The 20,821-nt window shown below is 36.6% G+C and overlaps 3 protein-coding genes across 3 annotated transcripts; 2 read left to right on the top strand and 1 right to left on the bottom strand.

Annotated features, from left to right (window-relative positions):
* Positions 1-37: 37 nt before the first annotated feature.
* On the top strand, positions 38-1,244 carry B0H65DRAFT_569951 (uncharacterized protein; the record flags this gene model as incomplete). The annotated part of the gene is given in 2 exon segments (XM_062830430.1): positions 38-478; positions 494-1,244. The coding sequence occupies 2 exon segments, from the start codon at positions 38-40 to the stop codon at positions 767-769; spliced, it is 717 nt and encodes a 238-aa protein (XP_062682405.1). The 3' UTR covers positions 770-1,244.
* Positions 1,245-2,757: 1,513 nt separating this feature from the next.
* On the top strand, positions 2,758-5,649 carry B0H65DRAFT_146364 (uncharacterized protein). The gene has a single exon (XM_062821013.1). The coding sequence runs from the start codon at positions 2,894-2,896 to the stop codon at positions 5,372-5,374; it is 2,481 nt and encodes an 826-aa protein (XP_062682404.1). The 5' UTR covers positions 2,758-2,893; the 3' UTR covers positions 5,375-5,649.
* A 232-nt stretch (positions 5,650-5,881) lies between these two features.
* B0H65DRAFT_146345 (uncharacterized protein) lies at positions 5,882-7,256 on the bottom strand. The gene has a single exon (XM_062821012.1). It carries the CDS (start codon positions 6,934-6,936, stop codon positions 5,926-5,928), a length of 1,011 nt encoding a protein of 336 aa, XP_062682403.1. The 5' UTR covers positions 6,937-7,256; the 3' UTR covers positions 5,882-5,925.
* Between the last annotated feature and the right edge of the window lie 13,565 nt (positions 7,257-20,821).

The following is a 20,821-nucleotide window of genomic DNA, read 5'->3' as shown; positions in this document are numbered from 1 at the left end:
ATATCACCTGTTTTGTCAACGGCCGATTGCACCAGACATGGATCCGTACCAAAAGCCACTTCACACAGACATATACCTCGCCATGCGGCCCCTGACCGGAACCATGATGCCCCGGACGGCTAATGCCATCAGCATCCTGTCGACCTTTCTCCTTTCCGTGATCGGTGGCTTCACCATCGGTACCATCTTCATCTCGCCCGTCCTGCCGGATTTGCTGAGAGATTTGTCCCCGATGGCTATTGCCATCATCAAAGTCCTCTTGTCCACCGTCGTCCTCGGCGGCATCGTGGGAACCATGATCGGCGGCATCTTTCTTTGGCGGCGAGAAGTAGGCTACGACTACGAAGACTTGGAGGCCAATCGTAGCTCCTCCAGTATCCCCTCTCCTGCCCACCCTTACGACGATTACGACTATTTCTTCACCTGCGATCCCGACCCCTACGCCTTCAGCCCCTACCAACAATACAACATCCACGAAGTTCACTCGTATTAGCACAACACCTCCCATGACGACCGCTCATCGAACCCCGATGGTTCTGTCTCGCATCAGAGCCCTGACAGAGCGCCCAGCGACATCTCCTACGACTCAGACCCCTACACCTCCGATCTCTACGACGACGGTTACGAGACGGATTCTGACTCTTCCCTCCCATCCCCCCTACACCCAATGCCCGTGCCCCTCTACTCCAAACCACTAGACGTGGTCCCCGCTATTCCTAGAGGCAGGAATGCTCCCATCACACTCCACTCCCGGGACTGGAGGCAATAGGATGGGTTGGGACAGAGGTGGGAGGAAGACAACGAGAAGGAAATGGATACTTGAAGGAGCAAGGAAATACAAGGATTGAGAACAGGACGAAAGGCCTCAATGGGTGGTAGAAAAGCGGGTTCGAAGACATGGTAAATTCGTATGGAGATTTGGCGGTGATGTTGTTGGAAATATTGATGTTGTTGGTGGAAGAAAGGTTGTACATGTCACGAGCACCGGGCTGGAAGGCTGGAAGTTGATGTTAGAGGTACAGCAGCAACACACGCAACATCAGGCTGTGGTTTCCAGGAGCTGAAGCTGGAAGCCTCTGGATCCGGCCATGCACGCTCTTGTCTGATAAGTCGGCAGCCTGACGGGCGGGTATAGCTGTTGAGCCGTCCCTTGGACTACACGGTTATGTCTCCGAAAATCTACGTGTTGCTAGGTTAAAATAGTTGCTAAAACATCCATAACATAGAGGTAGAGGTAGCCTGCCTTCAAAATGAGAAATTGACCTTTACAATGCATACCATTGTCAGTGGCAGATTGACAGTTCATCAAGATGTGCTCTGTGTATCCCAACTCCAGGCTCCGAGTGGTCCTCTGTATAGCAGGTACGGCAGGCTGGGCTCCATGCATCGGGTACGGGACTCAGCTGTACCACTTGAACACCCTGGGAGAGGCACGGGGCGTGGGGGCGACGATACCTGTCTGTTCTCTGGCCACGGTCCATACAAGAGGCAGACACTCGATGAAGGACAAGCAAGATGTTCACGGATAATATTTGGATCACACGTCGCTCAAATACGTCCCGTTCACTTGTCAGACTCGGAACTCTTCCTTGGATTAATCGATCCCGTCAGTTTGTTAGAGGTAGGTGTTTGCTCGGTGGTGCCTTCCATCTGGTTGGGGACGAGCACATGCGGGGTACAAGATGGGGAATGTGGGGAGAAAGAAACCGTGACAATTCCTCGCTTCCTCCTTTCTTCTCCTTCCTAGCAACACTGTCTCAGCCCAGTCAAGCCGCCATTTCCATATGGGAGTATAGCGAAACAGACATTTTACTTCAGGTTCATCATCACCTTGCCATCTCTGCTTCAAGCCCCGAGTCCTGTCCTCTCCCGTCCCCAGATGACGCAGCCATCCATGACTGGAATGCTCCCAGGCGCCAGGCAACGGATACCTGTCCGACTTGTCACCCTTCAGCCCCAACTGTCCCGCTGCGCCCCAGCCCACCACCACATCACTTGCTCTCTAACGATAACGTCGACGGGTCAGTGAGCAAGCCACACCGATAAACCCCAGGTACAATCGGTCTATTTCCATCCCTGATTTGTATCACTGCCCCTACTTGTATCATCAATCCTTGGCAGGAACAACAAATTAGGCGCAAGGACCCTCGGTTTCAGCTGGCAGAGTCCTAGAATGCCATCCGAGCAAGCGACTCGGCGTCTCTCATTGGCAATGCTATCGCGAGAAACACATTCCGGTGTGGGTGAGGTGCTGCGCCACACTGTTTGTGCAATGACCGCGATCAATACTTCCCCTTCCAGAACCCCCAGACCAGAGAAGTAAGGCTGGCGAGCACGCCTTCATCCAGCTTGTGACTTCAGCTCCCAGGCACCCCTTCATTCGCGTGGGAATCATCCATGATTTGTCGAGGCTTATCTATCAATGGTGTGCCACACTTCTCGTGGCGTCCGGTCAACGCATTTGGGCACGATGAAGAAGAGGCCGGGAAGCGATTCAGACAATGGGCAAGCAACGCGGGTGCGACCTTTACGACTGCGGGACAGATAACATAAACCATGGCTTCGGTGAGAGTGTGGTTGCACAACCCCAGTGCCATGACCAAGCAATCCGGCGTCCACCATCTGGACTTACGCCTCACGTCTACAGCAATGTTCCAGAAGGAACGTGGAAGTAAGGCTGCGATGGATGGTGCAAAGGGTATAAGTATCGAAGACGTGTCCCCCTTGTTTCGTTTGGTTTCTTTGGTGACGATGTTTACACGATTCGCTGATAGTTTTTGAACCTTAATTGCTTGAACTTCCATTCTTTCGTCTTGTCTTGCATACCTCCAGAGACACTCTCACTTCACAACAGGTTTCAACAACCCGTGCCCCCTCGTCAAATGCCACCAACATGGCCTACCCTCCCCGGAAAGTCTTGAACTCCAGGCTCACCTTCCTCGCCCTTGGGCTCCTCTTACTAGGGATCTTCCCGCAACCCATCGAAGCCGTCCACCGGTACAACGAATCACAATGCTGTCTCGATGCAGTAGCTTCCGAGGTGTTCACGCTCAACGTCACAAGAAACCCGAAGACGGGGGAGATCCTTTCCAGCGAGGCCCCCATCTGCGGCCAGATGTACAACGACACCCTCAAGCCTGCCCCCGAGATCAGAGTGTCCTACGCCTACTGCAAGAGCAACTGCGGCGGCTTTGGACTCTCCAAAGGCGACGAGCCAGGTCAATGGGCCGCTCCCATTGTTCAGTTCCTTCTTCCGTCCGTCATCTTTAGCATGAATGTGCCGAGGCGGCATATTCTTCTTTCGACTACTCGGTTCAATGACTGGGTATGGAGGATACTTTCCCGGCCTGGGGATAGGAAACCGCGCAAGGTAGTTGCGCTTCTGATGGGGATCGTACTTCTGGCGTTGGACACGCTTATTGGAGCGCTCGATGCGCTGCTTTGGATTGTCGTGGTGATGGGGATGGCCGGACCGATGATGGTTGGGGGACTTCATGAGGCAGTTCTGGATTACAAGATTGTGAGAGCGTTGAAGGAAGGGGCGCATAAGGAGGAAGGGACGGAAAAGCAGCCCCCGACGTTGAAGAGCCTGAGGGATACGGTTGAGGTGCTGGTGACGGCTATCTCAGGGAACTTGGTCATGGGTGATAATGGGGGGAACCCGGAGGTTGAGATCAAGAAGGCTTTGCTGGCGGAGTTTCCTGAGCCAGACTGCGAAGTCCTAAACGATCAACGCCCACTGTCTTCTCAGGACACAATAGGACCCGTACCGCAGCTCCCGCCAATAGCTCGCCTGTGTCAGGCGGAGCCCTCGGAACAAGATGGTTCTCAAGAGCCCGAAGGGCCCCCCATCATTGTGGCACCACCCGAGATCAAATTGCAGCCAGTCGACATAGAAGCAAGCAAAAAGCTCCGCGAACGACTGACGCGGCTGATATCCTCCCAACTAGACTTCGCCGCCACAATCGGTGCCCCCGTAGTCTTCTACCTCGGTGCGTTCATCTACACCATCCTCGACATTAGGAACAAGCCTTCGGATCAGGACGCGGCCATATCACTTGCTTTTGGGGTAGAGTGGATGATAATAGTCCATGTCGCCATCATCGGTGGCTGTCTGCTAGCGAGCAACAACCCCAGTCCAGTAGTCCTGCTCGTCGGCAAGGAAGCTCCTGAAGACAGAGGATCTACAAAGGACGCTCAGTGGATATACTTCACACGCAAGAACGCCTTTGATGGCCTGTTCCAGCCGGTCAACATGTGGAAGAGAGGGATCAACAAGTCCAATTGGTTGAGACAGTCGGAGGTGTACCGAAAGAACAAAAAGTTCAGAGACAGAGTCAAGATCCAACTGCTGGAGTACTTTGGTTGGATCATCCTTCAGACTTTCATCTTGATTTCTCTCCCGCCGGCTGCAGGAGCATTCGTGGCCTGGCGGACACCGCCGATCGGATGGAGTTGTCGGTCTCTGAGCTTCGTGACATATTCGGCTTCGCAGCTTTTGTTGACTCTTGTTTACTCTGCTTACTTGAACATGTGGGAACGGGATCAAGCGAGACATAAGAAGCACCAAGGCGAAGATGCAGAATCTGGTCAACGAAGGTCAAGGAACACATATCAAGTGGTGCACGAGAGAGCGGGCAGGGATGCGAGTGCCAACGGTTATGACAGGCCCTTGGAGGACCTTCAACAGGTGCACACGGCATCTTCTCCCCCTCGGCTTCCTAGCCTGGACATGGACATGGACGACGAAGAGGACACCGATCGTGGCCGTTACGAGCTCAAAGAAATCCGCACAACTACGAAGCTACTCCCCTCAACCCCTTCCCCAGGGCCTTCTTCCAGGCACATCGAATATCCCAGTCCCGATCCCGGTCGCGAACCCAACTCCAGCCAAAATGCCAACCTTAATCCCACCTCTTCTCCCCCTGCGACCCCTCGAGCCTCCATGACCCTTTTACAATCCAATTTCCAAGGACAGACATGTGCAGTTCATACCAAGCCTAAAAAGTCCCTCCTCACTTTCTCCATCCACATCCTCTTCACCACCCTCTTCCTTCTCTCCCTTTTTTTGTCAATCGGCACCACCCTCATGCAAATCATGGGCGTGTACCGCAACTGCTTCTGCTACATCACCGTGCGATACTGGTTCGACACTTCGAACCCAGACGCCAAGGTTAATGTCGCCAGCGACACCTGGTTCCAGCGGAACTCGAGCTACAACTGGATGGTCATGGGTGGGGTGGCGACGGCGTTCATGGCTGCGTGCGCGTATGCGGGATGGTGGTTTCAGGGAATGATAAGGAGGGGGCTAGCAGGGGTGGTTGCGGGGGAGGTTTGGCCTGGGTATGGGAATGAGAAGGGGAATGGGAATTGAGAATGGCTCCAAGGTTGGCGATGAAGACGGGGATGTGGGACGGAAGTCAAGAGACGGAGAGAGGCTTGCTCAAGGGATGAGGGTCCAAGAGAGGGAGTGGGAGCATGTCATGGAGGATTCAGCGGTAGAAGTGGAAGGAAGTAATGTGTAATGACGGGATGTCGTAATCGGAGTGATGGCGTTCAAATGGGAGTTAGGTTTTTTGGCGTTTTGTTTGTCAGTCTGGTGTTTCTTCAGATGGATGGTACTAGATGGTTTCACTGGGTGAATAAAACGGAAGAATCGTATGGCGCATGGCGCTCTTGGTGATAGAAACACGGTAGTTGGCTGTATGACTACCTCTAGGGCATCGAGTAGAGAAGAAACAAGAGAGAGAAGGGATAACATCAATCCAATATCACCAGATATACGAAGAATACATATATCTTGCATTTCGGATTATGTACGTGAATGGACTGACTGACTGCAATCCCCTCCCTCAAATTACAACATCTAGTCCAAGACCTCATCTACCATCAGCCCTAATCTCTCGCCCGCGATGCCTACAAGTCCTACGACTGCATCATCTCAAACTGCCCCCCAGCCCCAGCCTCATGTCCATACCCCATCCCTGGCGGCGTCGGCACCTGCTGAACCGGCGAAGCCTCCCTGCTATCCACCCCATGCATAATCAAGAACTCTTCCAGCTGCTGGTCCATATCCGCTCCAAATCCTTGCTGCAAAGGCAGCCCAAAGTCTGTTACTGCCCCCGAAACTCCCTCTAACACAACTGCTGCTGCTGCACCCGCACCCGCTTGCGCTTGTCCACTCGCTTGCTGTACAAGCGGCTCTTGTGGTAGTTGTTGCTGGCCCGGTATTCCCTGACCATGTGCTTCCGGAGCACGAGCACCAGACATCGCGCCCTGCATCTTCGCCGTCCTCGTTCCCGTCCCCAAAAACAACTCGATCCCCTTCATACCTCCTTGTGCTTTCCCCAGGCTCCCTACCCCCTTCAGCTTCCCACCCTGCGCCTGCACAGCTAGGGCCAAAGCAACTCTAGCTTCATTCCTTTCCCTCCTCAACCTGACTTCCGTCTGGCGCACCTGTGTCCTCTCCTGTTTGAGAAAGCTAACTTGCGCTCGAGCTTCGTCGCGCTCGATGCGCAGCCGTTTTTCGACTTGTCGGGCGTTGTAGAGCTCGTTGCGCAGGGTGGCAAGAGACAGGCGGGCGGCGTCCCGCTCGGAGAGGGCTTGGGTCAGGGTGGCTTGGAGTTGTTGGAGTTGGAGTTGGAGGGTGGCTGTTATGTCGTGCCCGTTTTGTTGTCTTTGTTGTTGAGTGGTGTTGAAGGGATTAAATTTATGTGGTGGTTGCGAGGTGGAAGGACCGGGGAGTGGGATAGTTGAGTCCAGGATGATTGGTTCTGCAACAGAAGTGTCATCTAGGGGAAGTGGTTGCTGATGGTGCGAATGAATGCCGAACCCGGATCCGGTTCCGGGTCCGGGATTGGGCCCGATGCCGGTTGCTGCGCCGGCTTCATAAGGAAACGGACCAGTGGCTGCGGCAAACGAGCCGGAAGACATCATTTTAACCGCTGTTTCCACTTCCGGTACCGAATCTCGTGATTAGCTGGTTATGCCGGCTTGTGATGACAGAACCCAACGGTGCCGCCGTGCTGCGTCGTGATAGTGGAGTTACAGCACCCTTTCGAATTTAGGCACGATCCGAGATGCGTCGATGCGATGGACCCGCGGTCGCAGGTTTTTCGTCCCCAAAGCTTCCAGAAGAGTTCCAGAAGTCCCGAGGAGACGGGTGATGCGATTTAGAGTTGTGGTCTTCTCCACAATCCCCGTGGGCTGATGCCGGTTAAATCCGTCTACGTGTCCGGGTGCCGAGGGTAAAATGCGTAGCAGGTATTTTTAGATATGGTTTGCTGGTTTCGATGATCAAAGTGCGAAGAGGCACTGTTTATGTATAAGACTGGACGCGAGTCCTTCCTGGAAGTTGAGCAAGTTCACCAAATGTTGATGAACGCTGTGGGAGTGAAGATGTTTGCCCCTATGGGAAAGAGGAGATGACCGGACCATGTGATTCCGGCTTAGCGGGGCCAAATTAAGGTAGGTTCGTTTCTTGAGCCAGACTTCCAAGTTGAACATGAACTTCGATCAGTCCTCGCGGTTATAACAGGAACCGACGATGTGCAGGCTCTCAGGAGAGATATCGAGATGTCTCGAGATGCCGACAACAACGACCACGAACACCGCAACAAACTGAGAGGGGAAAAGACGCGCAAGAGACTGGAAGCGCCCAGCGCCGTGTCCTGCTCATGTGATCATCGCTTTCGCTCTCGCTCCGGATCGCATCGGGAAGTCGTTGTCAGAGGCCAGGGGATCCACTGGCTGTGCACGTGCCCAGTTGGGCTGGGATATGCGGGATTTATTACAAATGCCAGAGCTTTAAGTCGGTAGAGCCAATCTTACACAGATACATACAATTAAGCCACATTGAACCTATATCAATTATTACTAATAATATTATAATTAAGAATTTTATTAATTCAACTATTAAAATTATCGCTAGCAACGATAACCGACTAAACGATTACTAATAATATCTACAATTAAAATTAATAGCGTTATTCTCAACGGCCCTAGGGATTAACCGGCTTGGGAAAATGCCTTTATTTCTATAGCTTAGGACCTAAATTTCTATAAATATATTGACCCGAATAATTATATTCTTTAGCTAACCGAATTAATAAAACCCAATATCGCTAACTATTAAAGGGAAATTCACGCTAAAGAAATTAAGGAAATTGAGAAGGATAAGGAGGTTACCCTATCTATTACCATTAAACTATACGGCTTTTATTATAAGTGCGATTACCGTAACTATATAATTAAAAAGTTAAATTAGTATATAAAGGTTAAGACTTTTTCTAACCTAAATATTAAAAAAATTACATTAAATCGCTAAATATTTAAAACTATTAAAAATAATTGTTAAGAAATCAATTTTACTAAATATATTAATTTATACGAATAATACAATAATTTTAGTAAATTTATTACTTTTAATGATTATAAAGTAAAGAAATTCGCCCAGATTAGATTTATTAATATTTTTAAACCCTTTAATAGAGCCAACCATAATTAGTATAATTAAACCTTTTGATAGGAAACGGCTATAGCCCTTTATATTATTAGATGAATTATTAGAATAAATAAAATAAATTTATAATTCTTAAAATTCTATATAATTATAAGGTCGAATTTTTATATTATTTAGGTAAATAATTATTAATTTTAATGTAGAAGGGAGATTGAGAGAAATTTTAATTTTTACCTTTTTTTCTATATTATAATTAAAGATTTTCGTAAAGTAATGAGAGCGAATATTACTTAAAGAAAAAATTGCGCCCCCTTATTTAAAGATATTATATTCATATTTATATTAAGTAGTAAGCCCGTTAAGGAAAATATTCCTAATAATAAATAAAATTTTAACCCGGAGGTAGAAGTATGGGGAGAAGTTGTAAATAAAAATAGTAAATTTAGGAAGAATATTAATAAGAATAAATATATTTCCTCTTTGTCTTTATTAGCGAATAAACGATTACAACAATCCCTATATAAATTCTATAAATAATTAGGCTATAATCTGGATAAATATTATTATATTAAATTATAATTAATTTATAAAGCTTAAGTTAAAAGTCCTAGTATTGAAAAGTATGTATTTAATAATTTAAAAAAGGATAAAATATTTAAAAAGGTTATTAACTATTTATAAACGTAGTAGGGCAATAAAAATTAAAATAATTAATTTTATAATCGCCGGGTAAATAAAAGTAGTTTCTTAATATTTATAGCAAAACGTAGCGCTATATGCTTACTAAGAGATTTTACAACCCTCAATTTAAATATAATAATATATATTTTTGATAAGGTTAATTATTTCCAAGATTTTATTCTTTTAAATATTAATAATTATATATAGGCGGGAAATAAGCGGATTCTTATAGAGGGGTATAGTATTATTATAATTATAATTTAAGACGACGACGGAAATAGAGAGTTTAAAATCCTTAACATCGTTTTAGTACCGGGTATAATTTATAATGTTATATCTTTAAAATAATTCTAGGATGAATAAATTTATTAAGATTATAAAAATAATTATTTACATTCCCGTTTTATAAAGTCCTTTATTTATTATAACCTTTCTAAATATAAGTAATTTATTTTAACATATATTCTTTTATAAAATAACATTAACGAATCTTCTTTTATTATATAGTATATAAATTATATTAAATAGAAACCCTAAAAGAATAAGCCCTTTCGCTAGTATTTTCGATTTAACTACCCGAGACCCGAAATTTTAATTAAATTAATAGAATAGAAATATAGCGTACGGTTTAAGGGACCGAATATAATATATTACGACTTATATATTAAAATTGAATTAAAACGTTAAATATATAGAGAAATTTATAATTACTTAGAGGGCCTTAGGTTATAATTAGCTATCGATTTTTTCTTTTATAAAAAAATAAAGGTAGGGGCTAGAAATATTTAAATTTAATAGTGGTTATAAATTAGTAATTTAAATTCATTTAAATATATTATTTAGGTAATAGAAAAATCGAATTTATTTTTATATATTTAGAATCCCTTTACATAGGGTTATAAATTTAGTAGTAGATTATATTTCAGGTAATCGAATACGATAATGAAATAATTAATAATGAGAAAATTATTGTTTAGTTTATTATTAAGGGAATTAATATTAAGTCCTTAATATTTTATACGTAAATTTAAAACAATAGCGTAAAGCACTTAAGGGCTATAATTAAAATTAAGGGTACAGCAATACAATTAGGCGCAAATCTTCCTTATAAATTATAAATAGAAATTATTAGAATAATTATATATTTATATAACTTAACCCTTAAAGCGGAGTATTATTAAAAGTTTCTTGAAAATTAATTCGAAATATACTATTAATTTAAAGACGGTATCGTTCTTCTATTAGACCCCTCCCTTATTATTATACATTTCAAAATATATAGTTATAAAGCCTATATTTTTCTAATAGAAATTATAAAAGAATAAAATAAATTAATAAAGTTTAAAGATTGTACTTAGGTCGGTTATTTGGTTAGATATTAATTAACGAATATTTATACGATTTAGAATCCCTATATTACTTTTATTATTATTATATAAAACGTTATATTTAATAAAGGCGAGGTTTTCCCTACTATTAACGTTAAAGAAATTTATAATACCTTTAATATTTCACTTAAAAAGTTAACTATATAATTAAGAGATTTTTATTAAACAAATATTACGTAAATAAACATCTTATAGGTTAAAGTTATGCCCGCTATAAATAACGGAATTCCTAGCCCCGTTATTTAAAATTTTCCTACCGAAATTAAGAATATATTAGGGAAAGAGGAGGAATTAAGATCTCTAAAGGTCCCGTAAGTATTAAAAATACCATAGGGTCTAGAAATGTTATAAGGGTCTTTAAAACTATTACTATCGCCGCCCGTATAATTACCATCGGATTTTTAAAATACAGTTTTAAATTCGAAGGATAAAGAAGAGGGCTATTTCCTTACCCCTCTTAATAATGAGAAACTCTATTTGTACGTGGATAAAACTCTATTTTTACGTGGATCTACTTTTCTTCTTTATATATATCCCTAACCCTGCCAACCCGCGCCCGCCCCATACTAGTCTAGTACGTACCACGCCCGCTAAGCTCCTAGATTTTAACCTATTATATATTTTGACCCCCTGTATAGGCTACTTTACGTACTATACTAACTAGCACTGGCTAGCACTAGTTACCTAGTTTGATTTAGCGATTATTTTGGTATGTGCCTTGTCGTATTGCTTCCTCTACTAAACTACTATATATATTACCCTATCATATTTAATTAATCTACTTTAATACTAATACATTGTATTATTAAGTAAACGATGCGATCGTATTTGGTTAATGGTATGGAATGATATATTACTTTTTAGTGCGTTTCTCCAATTAATTATAATATAAATGGCCGATGTAGCAACCTAGCCTGCGTGCGATTGTAGCGTGGATAACCCTAGTCTAATAACTGACCCTACCCTAATTAAACCTACCCTAATTAAGCTTACCCTAGTCGAACCTACTTCTGCTTAGCCTATAGATTTTGACGACCCTTATAATAGCGACCCTTATAATAGCGACTTTAACAATAGTGACCTTAACGATAATAAGGATTATTATTTAATTTTTAAAACCTAGTAGGATAATTTCGATAACTTCGTTAAAGTAGTTAATAAGTAGGGTAGGGAGTTAGGTTATTAATTTATTAAGAATTGTTCAATCGATATTATTAAAGATTTTAGTCCCTCTAGAATCGATTTTATATACTTAATTAGCAAAATCCGTGCTTTTATTGCTCGTAGTCGTTTAATATCGATAGTTAGACGGGGATACCCTTAGAAAGGGGTCGCTAAAGTATTAAAATCGAATTTTAAATAGTGGATTTTTGAAGTTAGAGAAGGTTGTAATATTTATATTTATTCCCTTAGTAAGATTGTATACATTTGGGAAATTTCTAAGGTAAAGTATAAGATTTTCGTTATGTAGTATTTTAATTGCTTTACTACGCAGAAATGTGAGATTGGGGAGTAGTTATATAATAATTTTCCCGACTTTTATTTTATAATTAAATAGGAGGAGAATTTTCAATATATTTGCAAAAGGTAGTTTAATATAGATTATAACCCTTTTTAGCTTACTATAAAGTTATTTATAGAGAAGGGGGTCTATTTTAAAGTTAATTAGGTAAATACGTTTTAAAAGAGTAAACCGAATACTATTTATTAGAGTAACCTATAGTGTAAGGAGTTCTAGCGCTATAATTTATAGGTGTAAATGTACAATAATATATATAAAACGAATAATAAGGGATTCGCTTTTTTTTTAATTATTAGTATAATTGGTATTAGGTATACTTTTAATTGCGGTTTTAGCCTCATTAATAACGAGCGGTAAGAGGGATTTAATTGGTTGCTAGATTGAGTTAATGGGTATTATAAAGCTATTAACGCCTCTAAGCTGATAGTAACTATTATAAATTACAATATAATAATAAGGGCGGCTATTAAACGAATTTATTTAGAAGAGCGCTTTCAATTGTACATTTTTTATATTAATAAGAATATAGTATTGAATATTAAGTATAAATAGGATAAGAAAGTCGCCGTTTAAGTTAATTATATTTATATTATTATAAATAAAGTATAATTCTAGCGAGAAATATTAGTATTAATATAGCGAATAGTTTAATTAGCCGCCTAACTAACTTAATTAATTTAATTTAATAATATAATTAATTTAGAGGAGTTTAATAAGGAGGATTAATATATAGTTTTTCGTATAAATTAATTAATAAATGGTATAAATTAGTTACATCTATTCCTTAATACTATAAAGTATTTAACGATTAGACTTTATAATTTCTAGAAATATACGTAGTATAAATATATTATTAATAATTTTAATATTTTTTGGAAGAGATTTAAGCATTTCTTTTCGTAGTAAACGGCTATTATTATGTATTTGAACGATACGTATATTTTTATTAAAGAGGATTAGGTTATTTACTATATTAATAAGAGGTTTAATTTTGGCTATTGTACTATATTATTAATTAAGTTAACTAATCATAATTTGAAGAGTTTTATTACTAGTAGTAATAATCCTTTCTGATACTTTATATATTATTTTCAATTATATTTCCCCCTATATATTTTATAGTATACTAATTATTTTTTTATATATAAGTAATAATTTAGTTATTAGAGCCGTTATATAGAACTTTAATTTCCTTCGTACAATAAAGCGCCGAATTAATAAATACGTAGATAAAGAGATAGAACTTATTTAATATAAGTATTTTAATGTGTAGTAATTAGGAGAGGTTCTTAATTAGGTATTTTAGAGGGCGTTTAAGTTAGTTATTCAGTAATACTATATTATTTTCGGTACTATCCCTACGGTTTAGAAGTTAATCCCCGATAAGTTAGAGCTATATACGGGTAAATTTATTAAATAATTCAATTTACTATATTCGTATTCTTTATTCTTTAGCATTTTTACCTAGCTTTAATTATTAAAATTAATAAGATAGGACTTTTACTCCTATTAGTAATTTAAGAGGAGTTTGTCTAATAAAGATAAATACCTTAGGTATTATAATTTTAATTGTGTAGAGAATTTATGTAGCTGCCTTTATAACGTAGAATTATTTGCGCCCGATCTTTATACGCCCCGGTTAATTACGCCGGTCGATATTCGAATTTCTTTTCTATTAATAGCGCTAATTCGCCTCCTGGCGTTAATTTAACTCCCGGCGGTATTATAGTCGGTATTATAAGGTTAGAGACGGCCTCGCCTCTAGCCTACCCGTAGCCGATAGCTTAGGGTAGGTTGTAACCCTATAGTTTCAATACGAGTAGCGTTATTGATTTAGCGAAATGTATTTATCTAAGAAGGCGTTAATTTAAATATAGAGGATAAAGTAGACCGCTAGCCGCCTCTTCCCTTATAGAGAGGACAAGGTCGTCCGCGAAGTTCTATATAGATTATATAAAGAGGAAGTAATATTATATAAGGAAGGGGTAGAAGAAAGAGAAGAGGTAGAGTTGCTCAGGGTAGAAGAGGTACGCTAATTAGTATTCTAGTTGGTATATAAGGTAATTAGTATAGTATATATATTATTAGTATATAAAGCTAGTAGATAAGGCTTTAGAAGGCTCGTTAGTAGTTAGACTAGCTATTTATACAATAAATATTATATAGATTAATAATATATAGATTAATATGATTGAATTTAATTAATTAATTTGAATATAATATGCGACCGAGGCGCTAAATGCCCTATAAGTGCGCTATAAGACTACCCTATAAATATTTAGTATGGGTATACGTTTAGGCAGGGTATTACAATCTGAAGTTATATTATAAAATAATGTAATGCCTAAATTTTGCGGGGAATTTGGGCAAAATTTATAAAAGAATATATCGAATATATTGGGCCTTACGAGGGTTAGGGATATGTGTGAGAGAAAAAGTGGATCCACGTACAATAGAGTTTTATCCACGTACAAATAGAGTTTCTCTTAATAAATTAACCGCGTTTTTAATAATTAATTTCTTTCGTTCTAATAAATAATTATAGCTAATTATAAATTAATATTTTTATTAGGTTACATCGTTCCTATTCATAAAAGGCAGCCGATTTATAGGCTTTTAGGAAAATAAAATTATAAATTACGCTTTTTTAGAATAAATAAGAGAGGGGAATATTAATATCGATCCTAATTATAATCCTAAATTAAAAATAATAAGGGAGATTATTAACCGTTATAAAGTAAAGCGTATATTAAAGACCCTTTATTAAATTAATTTTCTACCCTTTTTAGAATACTATAGTAATTATAATTCTTATTCCTTTGAGGAATTCTTTAAAGATATAAAAAAGGAATATTTAGACGAATATAAGGATAAAAGGTCTTAGAAATAAATTAGTATTAAGGAAGTAAGAGATAACGAATTATTCGGTTCGATATAGGTATATATTTATAAATTTAATTAAAACGGCCAGTTTTTTAAATATAAAGTACGTTTAGTTGTACGTAGGGATTAATTATTCAAAAATAGCGTACATAAAATATACGTAACAATTCTAATAATTAAATCGTTCTATATCCTAATAATTATAGCTACCTACTTTAACTTCGACTTAATTTCGTACGATATAAAGAATATTTTTATTAATATTATATTTAATAAGGTAGTATTTATAACAGTTCCCCTTAAGTATATTAAGAAAAGTTAAATACTTTAATTATTATACACATTATATAATTTATAGAAATTTCCCTTCCTTTAATAATAAGAATTTATTAAAACCCTTATAACTATAAATATAAACACTCTCCCTATAAAGCCTAATATTCTAATTAAAAATAATATATTCATCTTCTTCTATATCGATAATATCATTATTATTTATAAGTATAGGGATAAAGAAATTACTATAATTAAAGGAGTGGTAGTTACTATAGAAAGGAAGTATTAATTAATAGGTAGAGAATTATTAAAACAATTCTTAAGTATCGAAATCATTTAAAACGGAAAGAAGAAATTAATCTAGCTATTATAATACGATTATATTAAAAGATTACGAAAAAGGTTAAATATATAAAGAAATTATATTTTATATTTATAACTAAAGAGGAGTTTTTACTTTATTAAAATAATATAACCCCGTACGAAATTTACGTATATTAAATTAAAATTAATTCAATTTTTTATATTATTATTACGTTTCTATAAAGTTATAGTACAATAGGGTGAGAACACGTTTAGTATACGATAGTAGGTCTATTCCAAAAGGTAGATTTTAGCTTGGCCGGTAGAGAATGTTCGGCTAAGCTATAAAAGTTTTTATTTTATATACGAACCTTTAATAAGCCCGAGATCTGGCGCCCGGCCTCCGACTATACGTTTCTATCGTTATTGTACCTATTCTATTATTTATTATAACGGCCCCCTCGCTCCGCTTTATCGCTCTTATCGGTTTATTATAATATTCCGCTCTTTAAATTTAATTCCCAAGCCCTCCAGTATAATAACTTTATAATTATTCCCCCTTCTAATAATTATAATCCCTTATAATTTAGCCGTACCTCCTACCTTCGAAGTATAATTTATGTTTTAATCGGCTATATTTTAGCGCAGTATAAATAAACCCCTCGTTACTAACCTTTTACCTTGTTCATTATTTCGTAAATATATTTATTATATTATATTATTCCCCCCCCTAATAATATTTAGCCCTCTAAATATTTACCCGCTATAATTACTTATATTAAGGAATAATTATTTATTATTCGTCTTTTCTTTCTCTAAAATAAAAAAATTCTTTCTTCTCCTTTACTTTTTTCTTTTCTTTAATAATTATATTACAGTTATAATTAATATGAATTAACTTATCCCTATATAGGAGCGCTAACCTAATAGCGACTCCGCGGCGCTTCTTAATACCGAATTTCGTAAAATTACCGGCTTCCTAATTACCTAAATTGAACGTATCCTTCGTCGGTACTTCTATAACCCCGCTAAGGGCTTTCTATTTATTTAATATCCTATAAGTATTTCCTTACCGAATCCTTTAATTTATTAACGACGCGTCGGTATTAATTTACTTTTTAGGACGGCGAAAATATCCCTTATAGCCTTTATTTAATAATTATCTACATTAATTTATTATTTTCTTATTATTAGTAAATTGAGGACTCCGGTAATAATTATATATATTATTAGGCGTAGAAGTAAATTTATCGCCCTCGAAATTATCCTTTCTTTATTTTTAACCTATTTTATTAATTAATTTTCAATAATCTAAATCCCCTATAAATACTTTAAATTATTCTAACTTTATTAGTATTACGCCCTAGATATTTTAAAACATATTTAGTTTTATATAGGTATTAATATTAACGATCCTTTGGCTAGGACCGGTATTAATAAACGTATCCGTTTTAATATTTCTAAAGCGAAGCGTTTAATATCGGCGTTCTATAAGCGATTAAAATTTCTTTTTTAAAGAATATACCTCCGTTCGAAGTAAAATCATTCTTATTAATTAGATTATAGAGGAAATCCGTAATTTCCGGCGCTTAATTAATACAATTATTAATTATTTTTACCTTAATTTGAATCCCGGAGTTAATTTTCACCCCGCTTAATATATTAATACTATAATTTAAATTGTTAATTATCTCCTTACTATTAAATAGGCTTTAAATATTTTAATTACTATTATAATAATATTAGACTAATTTATTACTTAGCGTACTTACAAATTTACAGATTATTAATATAAATTTTAAAAGAATTTATAAAAGTTTATTAATAGCCCCCTCTTGGCTAATATATTTATTTAAATTATTATTTATTAGAATTTAAATAATAGTATCGAATTTTATTTCCCTTAATCCGGCTTACGCGCTAATACGGGTCTTTATATCGCCCGTCCTACGCTACTTGTTTAATATAACTATTTATTTAATTTCGATACATATTTTTATATTTCTAATAATAAAAATAATAATAATTATTATTATTAATCGCCGGTAATTCGCCTTAACGATCCTTCGCTTTTCCTAATCTATTATATAGAAAATTACTTCTAATTTACTTTATTTATTTCTTATATAATTAGTAACGAATTTATTTATTTCTATCTTTAACAAATTTATAATAATATTACTATCCTAAAACTTTTTAATTTTAATTATAAGGAATTTAAGGATAATATAAATATTAATAAACGCCGCCCTTTGACCGATAAAAATAAATCCGATAGCGAAATAGAATTTTTTATCGATAGAAATTCGGCGGTCGGTTCTATTTTCGAAGATAGCGAATTTAACTACTCTTTTAAATTTTCTAAGCGCTTTAACTCTTCTAATTCTTTTAATTCCGAACCGTCTTTTAATTCCGGATTATTTTCTAATTCCGGATTATCTTCTAATTCCAGCAACGATTCCAACGGTTTTACAAATTATATAGAATTAAATATCCCTTTCTTTAATAATATTTAAGAAATTAAATCCTCTTATCATTCTTTTTCGAAATCCTCCTCTACTTCCCCTAATAAATATAATATTACGACAACCTTTAATTATAACCGTCCTTCTACTTAAAAAAAGTCATAAAATTCCTATTAGCAACGACCTTATATTTTTATATCGTATAAATAATATACCCTAACCTCCTATTAGTATATCCTTTAATAATAATAATAGCCAGCATTTTTATTATTAAAATTTCCTAAATAATATCCCTACCGTTCCTACGCCCTTACGTCAATAAATTAACACCCTCGAATTACCCTTCGATTGATTAGTCCTAAACTCTCTTTTTAAATTAAACCTCTCCTACTTCGGAAACTCCTTCAATTTTAAAAATAATGAAATTTTTATTTCTATTTATAGAAATTTATAATTTAATTCGGAAGGAAGTAACTCTTTACCTAATAATTAGCGTAATTCTATTATTTTAGATTCCTTTATTAACCGTTCTTTCAATTACGTCCTCTTTTTTTTTTTTATAGAATTTTAAAAATAAATTTTACACTTACGATAAAGTAAAGATATAAATTCCGTTAGCGCAACGTTAAAAGTTTCTATAATAATTACTCCTACATTTTATATAATCGCTTCCTTTTTAATAATTCCTAATCTTTTTAATACTTTTTTCTGGGAATTTAACCTATCTGGTTACTTATATAAATTACTTCGTATTGGAAATTCCTTAGCCCTAATTTTTGTAATTCGGGTTAATAATTCTTTTCTGTTTAAAATCGGGCCTCTTATCGCTTTTTTAACTATAACTATATTTCTTATTCTAATAATTTTACTTTCTATTAAACTCATTATAAAAATCTATCCTATTATTAGGAAAACTTTTCTTTCGGAAGTAATTCGTCGGTTTATATAGAGTTTATTTACTACGGCGCCCTGTTACCCCCTTTTTACCAACTCTAATAAATTTAAAATTATAAGTTAGACTTATATTCTTCGAAATTAATTTATTATATTTATTAAAAATAATAATCCTTTAATACTTTATTCGAAAATTCTTAATGTTTCTTCAATAATTCTTATCGGCGTCGAATTAAAAAGTCCTATAATTTTATACAAGAGGCCCTCTTTAATTCATATTAAATTAATTACTTTCTTAATCCGTAAATTTATTAATACCTTTTTATTAGCTTTCTTTACCCTTTCCGAACCTTATTTACTTACTATTTTCCGCTGTAATCGTCTTAATTTAATTAACGGTTCTGCTTTTATCAGCCGTCGTCTTATTATCATTAAAAAAGGTAAAAGTAAGGAGGTCTTTATTAACCGGCGTCCTATTACTATAAAGAAAAGTAAGGGTAAGGAAGTATTTTTTCTATTTATTAAATTTAAAACCCCTATAGTCGTAGCCTCTCCTAAAATCTACCGTTACCCGCGTACTAATAAATCGGCGGTCGCTGTCCGTAGGGCTTTCGTAAATATTCGCTCTAAATTTACTACATCGGCCGCCTATACCAACTATATTATAAATATTTCAATTTTTAAGCCTACCCCTCCGGTAGCTTATCGGCGTTCCCCCTATAAGCGTAATACTTCGGATTCAATAATTATACGTAATCCCTTTAAAAAATAGAAATAGGGGTTAGGTTTTTTAGGATAAATTTATTTAATTATATTTTCTATTTAAATATATTCCCTCATTAATTACCAATTCTTTAAATTTCTTCCTCGGCAACCTTTCGGCTTCCTATTTTAATTAATATATAAATTACTAATCTATTATAATTGTTATAGAATTTTAATATCATTTGGGAAGTAATTTTCTTTTTAGAATAATTAAATTAATTTTTTATATTACTAATTTAATTACCCTATTTCTTATAGTACCTTTATTTAATTTTTTAATATTTAGAGAATACTTTTTACGCGTTATAGAAATATTTTTCCGGTTTTTAAAAATTATATTCGACGGATTAATCCGCCTATTTAATTAAAAATCTCTATTTTATCCCTTCTCCCTTATAATTTATTACCTCCTTTACTTCCTACTTTTCTCATTCCTCCGCTAATTCTAACAATAATATATCTTTGGTAACCTTACTCCTTATTTTTTAAAGTTCTAGTAAATTTATAGGGAAAATATTATATATCCGGCGGTATTATATCAGTAAGAAGATTTAATATACTTACAACCTGTTTTTTTATTTTACTTTTATTTTAATAAAGAGGTAGTCTATTCGTACTATTAAAAAGATCTTACCGGACTATACTCCACCCACCCTAACCCCCATACAGCCAATTAGAAATGGCTATTTCTATCGCTCCAGATTTGACTATGTACTTCGTTATTGGAATCGCGCCCAGGCATTCCGATAGCGACTACGATAGTGATTACAGCATTGAGATGCAATGCGATTACAACCCCAATTGAATTCCGACCGTAGTAGCGATTGAAATAGCGATTGAAATTGAACTACGACATTTAGTATCATTGTCGCAAGGTTACTTCTATTAGAATTTAAATCGCTCCCACGGTTGGAATGTATTTACGATCGTAGTTGTAAAAAGTATAATCGGTATCGCAATTACTATCGTAGTTGCAGTTAATATCGCAATTCCTTACGGTAGCTAATGAAAAGGATATAGGGTGGGTAGGGTATAGTCTGGTAAGACCTTTCTAATGGTACGAATAGACTACTTCTTAATAAATATAGGGGCTAGCTTGCGGTTTTTAAATTAAAAGTTCTTTATAAATAGTCTTACTAAATTTCTAAATTGGAATTTTATTAGTATATACCGCTTATTATAC

The sequence above is a fragment of the Neurospora tetraspora genome, assembly GCF_033439725.1.
Source record: "Neurospora tetraspora strain CBS 560.94 chromosome Unknown B0H65scaffold_3, whole genome shotgun sequence".
In the NCBI taxonomy this organism is placed as follows: Eukaryota; Fungi; Ascomycota; class Sordariomycetes; order Sordariales; family Sordariaceae; genus Neurospora; species Neurospora tetraspora.
The sequence above is the reverse complement of the archived record's forward strand: the minus strand, read 5'-3'. Positions and strand labels throughout refer to the sequence as shown.